An 11,862-nucleotide genomic window follows, 5' to 3' on the forward strand; every position below is an offset into this window, starting at 1 on the left:
AATCGACTTAATAAAATATGTAATTTCTGTAGTGAATGTATTTTTTTTTTTTTAATCTGAAACACAGGCTGCAATGCTGCGATCAGCCGCCAGGAGTCACTGTTACGCGCGCGGATCTCACTGACAGACAGCTGTCAATCATCACAGTCAACAGCCATGATAGCGCGAGAAAATACGCTGCTGTGAGCTATGAATACTTCAAACAATATGCAGACAGTATCAAATAACAGCGAGAAAATAAAAATAAAAACAGAAGAGATCGAATACGATATAAACTGAAAGTATCGACACAACAGATAATGTTATTAAAGCTTTTGTTGTTGTCCTTTTATTAAAAGGCAAAACCGAAACAAAGACGTGAGCGCGCACGTCGCCACTTGCACACATGAGGGAAAGAGCGTCACGTGATCTGACGGGACAAACACTGATCATGTGATCAGCTGAACTGAGGCAGTTTGAGGAAACCAAAACAGTACACTAACAGGTTTGTGAAATCAGCTGCGATTTTGTTAGTTTAACTGTAATCTTTCAATGTTTGTGTCGGTTAAAAACTGCTCATTTATTTAGCTGAGATTTTTGTTTGAATGTTTATTAATTTGGGGTTTATTTATACTGTATTAAGTGGTTGTTTAGATACATATTTAAGATTATTAGGATTATTTCACTGTTTGTTTGGGTGTTTATTAATTTCGGGGTTATTCATATGATTTCTAGCGTTTGTTTAGATACATATTTAAGTTTATTTGCATTATTTTGTTTTTTGTTTGTGGTTTTTATTAATTTAAGGTTAATTTATACTGTATTAAGTGGTTGTTTAGATGTTTATTTGGGATATTTTAGTGTTTGACCACTACTGTCGCGTGTTATTTCTATTTATGAATGACGTCATGGAGAATAAACTCATTTTTGTCACAGGTGGATTAACCTCCATCCAAACTGATGTGCTGCAAATCAGGTAAAGAAAAGGTTTTGAGCAATTAATAACTTACAAAATTATTCAGACATTAAGGAAGTTGTGACCCAGTTTCCTCTCAACATTATATCAAATATGCTGTAAGAACGTTCCATAAACATTATTTTAAGAATGTTTTTGTCGTAACATTTACATAACCTGTAAAAAAACATCATGGGAACATTTCCTGCTTCTGTCAACACCTTCAGCTCTGTTCTCTGATCATGTGACCCTCATGTGACTCTGTCTGATCAGATGAATGATGGCTCTTCTGCTGCTTCTGTGTCTCTGCGGTTCGATCGCTGCCGTGCCGCCCGTAGGAACTCAACCTGAGCAGGTGCACATCTCATATCCAGGTGAGAGTTCAGTCTTTATGATTGACAGCTGTCTGTCAGAGAGGATGAGTGTAGTAGTGATGTCACGTCATGTGACAATGATGATGCGTCTGTCCTCAGGTGTCTCGAACTCTATGGTGGTCACATGGACCACCGTCAATAAAACCGAGAGCGTTGTGGAGTACGGAGTGTGGGGCGGGAAGCTCTTCAGTCACACGGCAAAAGGAAACTCCAGCATCTTTCTTAACGAAGGGCCGGAGTTCAGAACCGTGTACATCCACCGGGTCACGCTGAGCCAGCTGACGCCCGCCGTTTCATACGGTAACCTTCATACGTGTTCATCAACCACCTTCAGTCTTTTACATGCCGCAGACGCCCAAAATATGACCATCAGTCTCGTGTGAGGATCCATACGAATATATAATATATTTGCAAAATATTGAGTATTTTAAATATAATTTAAATATTTTTCTACTCATTATAGCACTATATTATTTATATTAATCAATTTTTTATTATTTTATTGTAATCTAATTTTTATTTATTTTTAAATAAAATGTACTTTTAATTTTAAATTTGTACGCTGTTTTTCTCTAAACATTTCAGTGGACCCCCAAAATATGATCATCTTCGCATGAGGGACCCCAAAATATATTGTGAAAAATTAATAATATTATAAATTTGTCTAAATATTATTTGCAAAATATTTCTATTAAGTGAATTATTAAACTTTTTCTACTCATAACAGCACTGTATTTTAGATGCATTATTTATTTATATTTTATTTATTGTACTCTCATTTTAATTTTTTTAAGTAAAATATATTTTTTCTTATATTTTTTTTTACATTTTTACACTGTTTTTCTCTAAACATTTCCACGGAGCCCTAAAATATGATCATCCTCATGCAAAGGACCCCCATCTTACAATTTAATATTGTGAAAAAACTATATTATTGATATGTCTAGATATCATTTGGAAAATATTGGGTAATAATTATAAGTGAGTTATTAAATTTTTTCTACTCAATACAGCACTGTATTATTAATGCATTATTTATTCACTGATTTACTTATTTTAATCAAATTTTTATTTATCCTTTTTTAAACCTAATTCTTGATTTATTTATTTATTTATTTATTGTAATTTTATTTTATTTATTTTTAAGGAAAATATATATATATATATTTTTTTCATTTTTACACATTTTTTCTCTAAACTTTTCCACAGAGCCCTAAAATATGATCAATATTTGCTCATTTATTTACTTATTTCAATCAAATTTTTATAATTTTTTAATCTAATCTTTATCGTAATCTATTTTTTATTTGTTTTTAAATAAAATATATGTTTTATGACTTTGAGAAGCCCAGTGTTGAAGGCGATGTGTGTGTTTCAGTGTATCACTGCGGCAGTGACGCCGGCTGGAGCGACATCTTCTATTTCACGTCTCTGAATGAAAGCGTGAGTTTCAGCCCCAGGTTCGCTCTGTTCGGTGACATGGGCAATGAAAACCCTCAGTCTCTGAGTCGACTGCAGAAGGAGACGCAGATGGGGACGTACGACGTCATTCTGCACGTCGGTGAGACTCCAAACATCCGTTCAGACTTGATGAACTGAGCATGAGCAGATTAGAATGACAGTTTGGATGCTTTGGGTTTGTTTTGTTTTGCTTGTGCATGTGGTGAAAGTGCATTACAGCATGTGATTGTTTTCACAGGGGACTTTGCGTATGACCTGTATGAGGTAAGAAACACACACACACACACACATCCAGGGCTGTTAACGTGACGTTTGTTCACATGCATCCAGTGCCACGATGATCATCAAAATTCTGATCACATAAATAAAGTCTGCATGATTTTTTTTTAAAGCCGTTTTATATCATTTTTTGCACCAAAAATGTCCTAATTTATTTTCCATGATAGTTTCCGTTCTCTCTTTGACACTGACAGTTAAAGGCACAGCTCAGACAAACATGATCGTTCTGTTTTCATCTACATTCATGTCATTCAGACCTGTAAAAGAAGATATTTTGAAGCAAAATGGGACCCCATTGACATTTTATTGTATGAAAAAAACACTGAGGCATTTCTCAAATTGTCTTTTATGTTGCTCAGAAGAAAGAAAGTCATACAGGTTTCCAATATAGTGTTTCCTATAACATCGTAATCAGAGACAAAACCTACAAAAACAACCATTTCTGCTGGTTCAGTGTGTTCAAACCTTCAGCAGAAGCACAGAGAGCGTCTGGAAACTCATTAGAGCAACAGAAACCCAACAACTCATAATGGCCCAACCACAATATTCCCAAAATCACTGGATTTGAGTTCAATTATGGTTATGTAAGTGTCTCGCTGGCTGTCTGGAAAATAGATGGATCTGGTTTGAGTTCTGTCATGACTGAGGCTTCCCAGATCAACTCAATGATGGATCAGTTTCATTTACATTACATTTACATCATGCATTTAGCAGACACTTTTATCCAAGACCACCTGTGTATATCACATTAAGTGTGTTTATTTTGTTGTTAAATGATGTCCATTTTATCGGCTAAAAAGTGTAATTTTATCGGTTAAAAAGTGTCATTCATCGGCTAAAAAGTGTAATTTTATCGGTTAAAAAGTGTAATTTTATCGGCTAAAAAGTGTAATTTTATTGTTTAAAAAGTGTAATTTTATCGGTCAAAAAGTATCCATTTTATCGGCTAAAAGTGTCATTTTTATCGGTTAAAAAGATTCCATTTTATTGGTTGAAAAGTGTCCATTTTAATAGTTAAAAATAAATTTCATATCAGTAAAAAAAATGTACATTTTTTCAGTTAAAAATATATTATCGGTTAAAAAGTGTCAATTTTATCGGCTAAAAAGTGTAATTTTATCGGTCAAAAAGTATCCCTTTTATCGGCTAAAAGCGTCATTTTATCGGTTAAAATGTGTCCACTTTAGGTTAAAAAGTATACATTTTACTGGTTAAAAATATATTTCATATCAGTAAAAAAGTGTCCATTTTATATGGCTACAAATTGTCCATTTTTGTGCAATTGTCCATTTAACTTATTGTTCACCTCTGAATTTCACCTCTTGATTGTTACCCAAGCACAAGACTAATATTATTACTATAGACCTCAATTTTATAAGTTAAAAAAAGTGTCCATTTTATTGGTTAAAAAGTGTCAGTTTTATCGGTTAGTTATATATTTTTTATCGGTTAAAAGTGTCCATTTTATCAGTTAAACATATTTCATTTTGGTAAAAAAAAAGTGTCCATTTTTTTTCAGTTAAAAATATATTTCATATTGGTAAAAAGTGTCCATTTTTCAGCAAGTGTCCATTTTATCGGCTTTTATTGTTCACCTCTTGATTGTTGCCCAAGCACAAGACTAATATTATTACAATAGACGTTATTGACAGCAGCGCCGTCTTTGATTTTAACGGGAATGAAAGCGAGTCTGTGAGGGAGAGACACATCTCTTCAGCGGGTTGCGCTGTCATTTCATGTGTTTTTGGATTGTTCTGATGACGAAAAACTCCAAAAATATCTTTCCAAGAAATTTCAGTAGACAAAACAAACTACAGGCAACATGAGCTGTGGAAAATTTCTAGGAGCGTTATACAGCTTTTTACAGCGGATGCCACTGAAAACACGTTAAGTCTGTCCTTCAGCCTCATGATGCTGCTCTGATCGAGGTCTCTTAATGACACATAATTCAAAGAATCTTACAGGTTCAGTGTTGTTGATGATGTTCAGTATTGTGTTGATTATCTGATGACTGGTGTGTGTGTGTGTGTGTGTGTGTGTGTTCACTCAGGACAATGGCAGGATCGGTGATGAGTTCATGAAGCAGATCCAGTCCATCGCTGCTTACACTCCTTATATGACCTGTCCAGGAAACCATGAGTGGGCTTTGTGAGTGTTGAACCTGCTCTTAACCTAAACCTCATCTGAGCAGAAGAGACTTCGCTCAAAAACTGTTTCATGGTTTTAGTGAACTGGTCTGCTGCTCACGTGTGCAGTTTGACGACTGACCACTGGAGGGAAGCACAAACCTGTGCACTGACTCAATAACTCTCAGGAACATTGATAGATGTGATTAGTTATGGGTGGAAGTGGGTTTTAGGCTGTAATTTTTCCTTGTAATGCAGCAAACATCTGCAGAGGCCTGTTGTTTTCCTAGCCCTGACCTTATGACTCCAGCGTGGTCTCAGTACATCCATATCAGCACGACGGAAATGATCCTGAACCCCCCCTGACCTCTTAACCTTTGACCCCACTCTCTCCGTTCACTGACCCTGAATTTGTCTGTGTTTAAACACACACCCGTATCTCACCCAGGACTGACCGTCACTCATGTTTACGACCGAATGAAACACGAGAGCGCTCTTCTGTTCCTCACTGGTGTTTGTTTCTCATGATGAGCAGCGCTCGCGTCTTCAGCTGTGGTTTTCAGTCTGTGATTTTCTGTCTGTGTTTATTCTTCCAGTAATTTCTCCCACTACCGGAATCGTTTTAGCATGCCGGGACACACAGAGAATCTGTGGTACAGGTACGAGTGCTCTATTTATTTTTATTATATTATATTTTATTTTATTTTAGATGAGGTTTTGCTTTAAACACAGAGAGGACAACGAGTCCAGCTCTGCCGGTCTGAAGAAACATTTAACGTTTGCACAATCACTTTCTAAAAAATGAAGCTTGTTTATCAATGTGTGTGTGTGTGTGTAGCTGGAACGTCGGTCCCGCTCATATCATCTCCTTTTCCACTGAAGTCTATTTCTATCTGGAATACGGCCTTGATCTGATCTTCAGACAGTACGAGTGGCTGCGGACGGATCTCGAGGTACAAACACAGAGATGCTGCTGAGATCGATTTTATTCTCACAATCAACACTTTACTATAAAATCCCATTAGTTGAGCAATGTGTGTGTTTAACTAACTTCAACAAATGAAACGTGGTGTTCTGTTTTACCGTGTGTGTTATAATAGTGTTGTGTTTGTGTGGTTCAGGAGGCGAACCGTCCTGAGAACCGAGCGCAGCGGCCGTGGATCATCACGATGGGACACAGACCCATGTACTGCTCCAACGACGACAAAGACGACTGCACACAATTTCAGAGCTACGTATGTGTCTGACAAGAGCAAATCTGCTGATAACGTTCATGCTTCACCACAGAATCTCTTTCAGTTCTTTCTCATCTGACCGTCCTGCGGTGGTTGTCCTAATTTCTACTCTCGGATTTATTAAAGTGCCCCTATTATGCTATTGTAGATTCCTAATTTTGTTCTGCAGGTCTCCTACAACAGGTTCACATTCATCTAAGATCAAAAAACACTTTAGTTTTCTCATAATATCCACTGCAGCATCAGCTCTTTTCTCTCAGTGTCTGAAACGGTTCGTTAGAAGACTCGGTCTCTCTAAACCCCGCCTCTCTGAGAGCTGCTCTGCTCTGATTGGTCAGAAACCAAATGCTCATTATCATATCTGAATCTCAGCTCTTGATTCACAGTGATACGAACAGTAACAGTTTTACCGTATTAATCTCATCAAAGTGGATTTGCTTTGGCAGCAGAAAACAGCGTCTTCTTGACATGGGCGGGGCAAAGAGACGCTGTTCACCAGCAGCCAATAGGCTGGCATTATGCTAATCAGTTACAAACCTACATAGTTTCAGCAGGAAGTGAGACTGAATTACTGACGACTTGTTTCAGTTCAGAATCACTTCTTTCTTTTAGGAGACAAAAACTCCATTTATCTTTGATCTTTGATTCACAAACAGCTCTATTACACACTGCATGAAAGGGAATATATATGAAAAAGCATAATAGTGGCACTTTAAGACTGCAGAAGGTTGCTTTAGTAGGATTTGCTGTTGTCACATAATGATCTACACTGTAAAAATACAAGAAAATACAATTTCAGTCTTTCTACTTCAAAAATTCATGTTTAATTCAGTGTGTTACTTACCTTTTCTTTGTAATTATTTGTGAAATTTGCTAGCAGTTTTAAAGTAAATCCTACATATTTTTTGAGATGATAAAGATCTAAACAATCACATTTCAGAAACGTTTGCAGCTTTGCATAAGAACATTTTAAAGAGGTTTTCTGAAGGATATCTTGTCGCTACTAAGTGTCTGGAAATACTCTGATTATCTTCCTGATTTAATGTGATGAAGATCATATTGTATACGGTCAAATCAGGGAGTAGTCTGTGATCTTGTATACGTGACTTTGTTTTCTGATCTAAACCTGTTCACACTGATGACAGGAAGATGAATTAATCTAGTCAGTGTTTTTGTGTTAATTGTGCATCAGACAATTGGGATCAGTGAAACCGCCTCAGTTTAATGTCTGTTTAATGCTGTCTGACCGATCTATTGTCCCGTTTCAGGTCCGAATCGGACGCAATGACACGAAACCTGCTGCTCCTGGACTGGAGGATTTATTCTATCAGTACGGTGAGAGGCCTTGAGATTTTGAGCTGTTTTGCTTCTTTAATGTGTCTTCTTTCAGACTACTGGAAAGAAAGCGAGTGTTCATTTCATTTGCATCTGTAGATTTCAATCTCTTTAAAGGCGTCAGAAATCTCCAGCAGCTTTACACACACCAAACTTTACACTTTTATTCATATCTATATTCTGAAGGTTTGTTCATATAATTCGCCTGATTTATACAACATTTTACTCCTAAAAACATGGTGAAAATGTATTATTTTCTGTCTATTGACAGTATTTTCTGATTTATGGAGTGATAAAAAGAGAAATCCAGAATCTCTAATATGTCAACAAAATCAAACAAGAATTATGAATCTGGCTTCATCCAATGTTCACATTTCTGTTCTGGAAATGTATTCAAATGAGTACATATTTAATTGGATACTGCCTCATTTGCATATTTAAACAACATTTCAGTAAACTGGGAAGTATAATGATATGTAATAGTTTTCACCCATATGACAGGACAGTGTTTCAGCTGCACATGTTGGTCTGATAATGAACCTTTAATGATTCTGATGAGCTGAATGATTACGCTGACGAGCCTAAACTGCATCTGTGTGTGAGTTTTGATATTTATGTTTATGTTTGCAGGAGTGGATCTGGAGCTGTGGGCTCATGAACACACCTATGAGAGACTCTGGCCTGTGTACGATTACAAGGTAATCACATGTTGACATCACTGAACTGATCTGTATCTCTATTATTGCTTTTGGGATATTCCCGTTCATACAGTGTGTAATAGAGCGGTTTGTGAAGGTAAAAGCTCTACAAAGTTTCAAAGATAAATGGAGTTTTTGTCTCCTAAAAGAAAGAAGTGATTCTGAACTGAAACGAGTCGTCAGTAATTCAGTCTCACTTCCTGCTGAACCTGTGTAGGTTTGTAACTAATTTACATAATGTCACCCCATTGGCTGTCGGTGAACAGCATCTCTTTGCCCCGCCCTCAATCACTGTAGTTGTATCTGAGACTGGAAGAGTTTGGTTCGTGTTGTTCATATCGAGAAGACGCTGTTTTCTGCTGCCAAAGCAAATCCACTTTGATGAGATTGATACGGTAAAACTGTTACTGTTCGAATCACTGTGAATCAAGAGCTGAGATTCAGATATGATAATGAGCGTTTGGTTTCCGACCAATCATAGCAGAGCAGCTCTCAGAGAGGCGGGGTTTAGAGAGACCGAATCTTTGAACGAACTGTTTCAGACACTGAGAGAAAAGAGCTGATGCTGCAGTGGATATTATGAGAAAACTAAAGTGTTTTTGACCTTGGATGAATGTAAACCTGTTGTAGGAGACGACAAAACTATATTAGGAACCTTTACGATAGCATAATGGGGCACTTTAAACCGCAGTAACTGCAGATCTGTGTGTTTTTGTGTCTTGCAGGTGTTTAACGGGAGCTCTGAAGAGCCGTATGTGAATCCTAAAGCGCCCGTTCACATAATCACAGGTTCAGCCGTGAGTATCATCAGTGTGAAACACAACATCAGAAACACTGCATACTGTTTAATAAAGATAGTGTGTGACGCAGCACATGTTGTGCAACAATAAACATTTATTACTTATTTTTTGTCACATGACCTCATCATGTTCCATGTCCAGGTGCCATCTTGGTTGTTTTGCATTTTAAGGCAAGAAACTACATGTGAATAGAGAAAAAACTGAACTAATAGATATCACCGTACTTTCCCAGCTGATTGATTACATGCATTACATTGTGTTTTTAATGTTGTTTAAATATGCAAATGAGGCATTATCTAATTAAATATGCACTAATTTGCATGTATTTCCAGAACAGAAATGTGAACATTGGATAAAGCCAGGTTCATAATTGTTGTTCTGACATTAGGGATTCTGGATTTCTCTTTTTATCACTCCATATATCAGAAAATACTGTAAACAGATATAAATAATACATTTTCACCATGTTTTTAGGTTTGAAATGTTGTATAAATCAGGTAAATGATATGTGAAGAACCCTTCAGAATATAGATATGAATAAAAGTGTAAAGTTTGATGTGTGTAAAGCTGCTGAAGTGGAGATTTCTGACGCCTTTAAAGAGATTGAAATCCACAGAAGCAAATAAAATGAACACTCGCTTTCTTTCCACTAGTTATGAAAAGCCAAATCTCTCTCAAAACTGACCAGTGCATGAAAAACACTGGTTTTGCCTGTAGTGTCTTGCCTTAAATTGAATTTTGCATTAAAATAATCAGTTCCAGCTCATTCGTTACACTGCAAATAGGAGGTCAAGTGCATTGTGGGATACAGTATCCGGTGCATTGTGTTGTTCGCTGCACAATTTTCACAGCCTGTGAATTTGTTTCATCAGGGATGTCGAGAAAAACACGACGGCTTCATCCCTAAACCTCGAGACTGGAGCGCGTTCAGAAGCACAGATTACGGCTACACACGCATGCGTCTGATCAACTCCACACACCTGTACCTGGAGCAGGTGTCTGACGACCAGGTAACACCTTCAACTCACTTAAAGTCAGTGTGAAACACTCTTTCCTTCTCTATTGTGCCATATACCAGAGTGAAACTGCTTCGCAAACAAGAACAAATGTAGGGCGGGGCTTGATTTTGTGTGTGGGGAATTGATTGGATGGTTGTGGTTTGCTATTGGTGGATCTCATGTGAGTGACAGGTTGCCCCGCCCTCGTTATCAGAGAAGAGAAGAGATGTTGCAAGAGGGAGGAGAAGATATTCTGATTCAAGATTATGAGGAACATGAATTTAACACAATAATGATGTGCACCGATAAATCATACTGCAATATGATTTCATGCTGACTTTAAAGTTCATATGTGTGACATCTAAAGCTCTGACTCTGTCTGCAGTATGGAAAAGTGATAGATCAGATCACGCTGGTGAAGGAGAAACACGGACCGGACGCCTGGCACTGAAGATCCAAACACACTCTCTCTCTCTCAGGAAACACTTTGAAACCCAATCAACGGTGAGAGGCACTTTAGCTGTAATCAACCAAACGAGGGACCCGAAGATCTAACGTCAAGGTCCTTCTAAAGATCTTACAGGAACACATGTGTTTTGAGTTTGAAGTGGAGACAATTCTTCAAACCCCTTCCAGACAGATTTAAACCGCTGATTCTGCACTGGATTATTTCAGAATCTCACGGGAAACCCTGTCACTTCACAGCAGGATATAAACATCACAGTCTGATTGATTACAGTGTTTTTTAAGGTCTTTAATTGGATGGACTGAATGAACATTTATGTCTTCCTTGATCTAACTTGTAAATGATTATACTTTAGTAAGATGATAAAGTACTGTATGTAATCTACATGATTTTTTTTAAACTATGAAAACTGTTCCAAAACCTAGTGAGCTGCCTACATAGACAGCATTTTATGACAGTATGCTGCTTTATAAGGGGCCATTCACACAGAACACTTTTTTTTCTAGATACATATTTTTCAGAAAACTAAAAGTTAAACACCTTTTTTTTTACTTGAGTGCCGTGTTTTTATATCACTGTTTTATGTGAGATGCTGCAAAAGACTACCAATGATAACAAGATACTAATGTAATAGTATCTCATTTTATTTTCTCAATTATATACTACAATAGCACGCTTTCATAGAAAAACAATGTCTTCAACAACAACATCTTCTGTGTGAACAATTCGAGGAAATATTTGTCTCGCTGGGGTTTGAATAGATTTCCTCCACATGCGGCTGCTTTGAACTTCACAATAAGCTTTAATAAATTCATCTTGTCACAATAACTGGTGTCTGTTTGAGAATCACAGGAGCTGATGGTGTTTTACCAGGGTAAACTCCTCCAGACACATCAGGTTGTTGTTTCAGTTCTTCAGGATGAAGATAAGCGATCTGTTTCGGCTAATACAGATGTGAGCGGTGTTTAAAGTGACTCTAAGTGTGTTGCGCAACACGGCCATATTTGTGGTTAATGCAGATCAGCAGGAGAAGAGCTTTCGCTCAGGACTGATTCACATTATTGAGTTAATTTCATATTACTCTGTTCCACATGGCGTCTAGAAAACAGAACGCTTGAGCTGCCACGTATACAGTGTAAAAGTATACTTTAATTCA

General features: G+C 37.1%; 1 protein-coding gene across 2 annotated transcripts; it reads left to right on the forward strand.

The window, feature by feature from the left end:
• The first annotated feature begins 285 nt into the window (after positions 1 to 285).
• Positions 286 to 11,534, forward strand: LOC127498796 (acid phosphatase type 7). Of its 2 annotated transcripts, none has more exons than XM_051868540.1 (15): positions 286 to 484; positions 916 to 955; positions 1,162 to 1,308; positions 1,408 to 1,608; positions 2,687 to 2,869; positions 3,008 to 3,033; positions 5,099 to 5,196; positions 5,771 to 5,833; positions 6,013 to 6,127; positions 6,296 to 6,409; positions 7,678 to 7,744; positions 8,375 to 8,442; positions 9,168 to 9,239; positions 10,115 to 10,252; positions 10,626 to 11,534. In XM_051868540.1, the coding sequence occupies exons 3-15, from the start codon at positions 1,212 to 1,214 to the stop codon at positions 10,689 to 10,691; spliced, it is 1,308 nt and encodes a 435-aa protein (XP_051724500.1). In that variant the 5' UTR covers positions 286 to 484; positions 916 to 955; positions 1,162 to 1,211; the 3' UTR covers positions 10,692 to 11,534. The 2 variants fall into 2 exon arrangements, with proteins under 2 accessions (XP_051724500.1, XP_051724499.1); XM_051868539.1 differs by having other exon boundaries at positions 339 to 484; positions 1,208 to 1,308.
• Positions 11,535 to 11,862: the final 328 nt, after the last annotated feature.

Source organism: Ctenopharyngodon idella, chromosome 17, assembly GCF_019924925.1.
Source record: "Ctenopharyngodon idella isolate HZGC_01 chromosome 17, HZGC01, whole genome shotgun sequence".
Taxonomy (NCBI): domain Eukaryota; kingdom Metazoa; phylum Chordata; class Actinopteri; order Cypriniformes; family Xenocyprididae; genus Ctenopharyngodon; species Ctenopharyngodon idella.

Excerpts from the sequence above, each read along its gene's own strand:
- LOC127498796 (XM_051868540.1), top strand. The coding sequence starts at position 1,212 with ATGATGGCTCTTCTGCTGCTTCTGTGTCTCTGCGGTTCGATCGCTGCC. Across the intron at positions 1,609-2,686 it reads GACGCCCGCCGTTTCATACG|TGTATCACTGCGGCAGTGAC; the intron begins GTAACCTTCATA and ends TGTGTGTTTCAG. Across the intron at positions 6,128-6,295 it reads GGCTGCGGACGGATCTCGAG|GAGGCGAACCGTCCTGAGAA; the intron begins GTACAAACACAG and ends TGTGTGGTTCAG.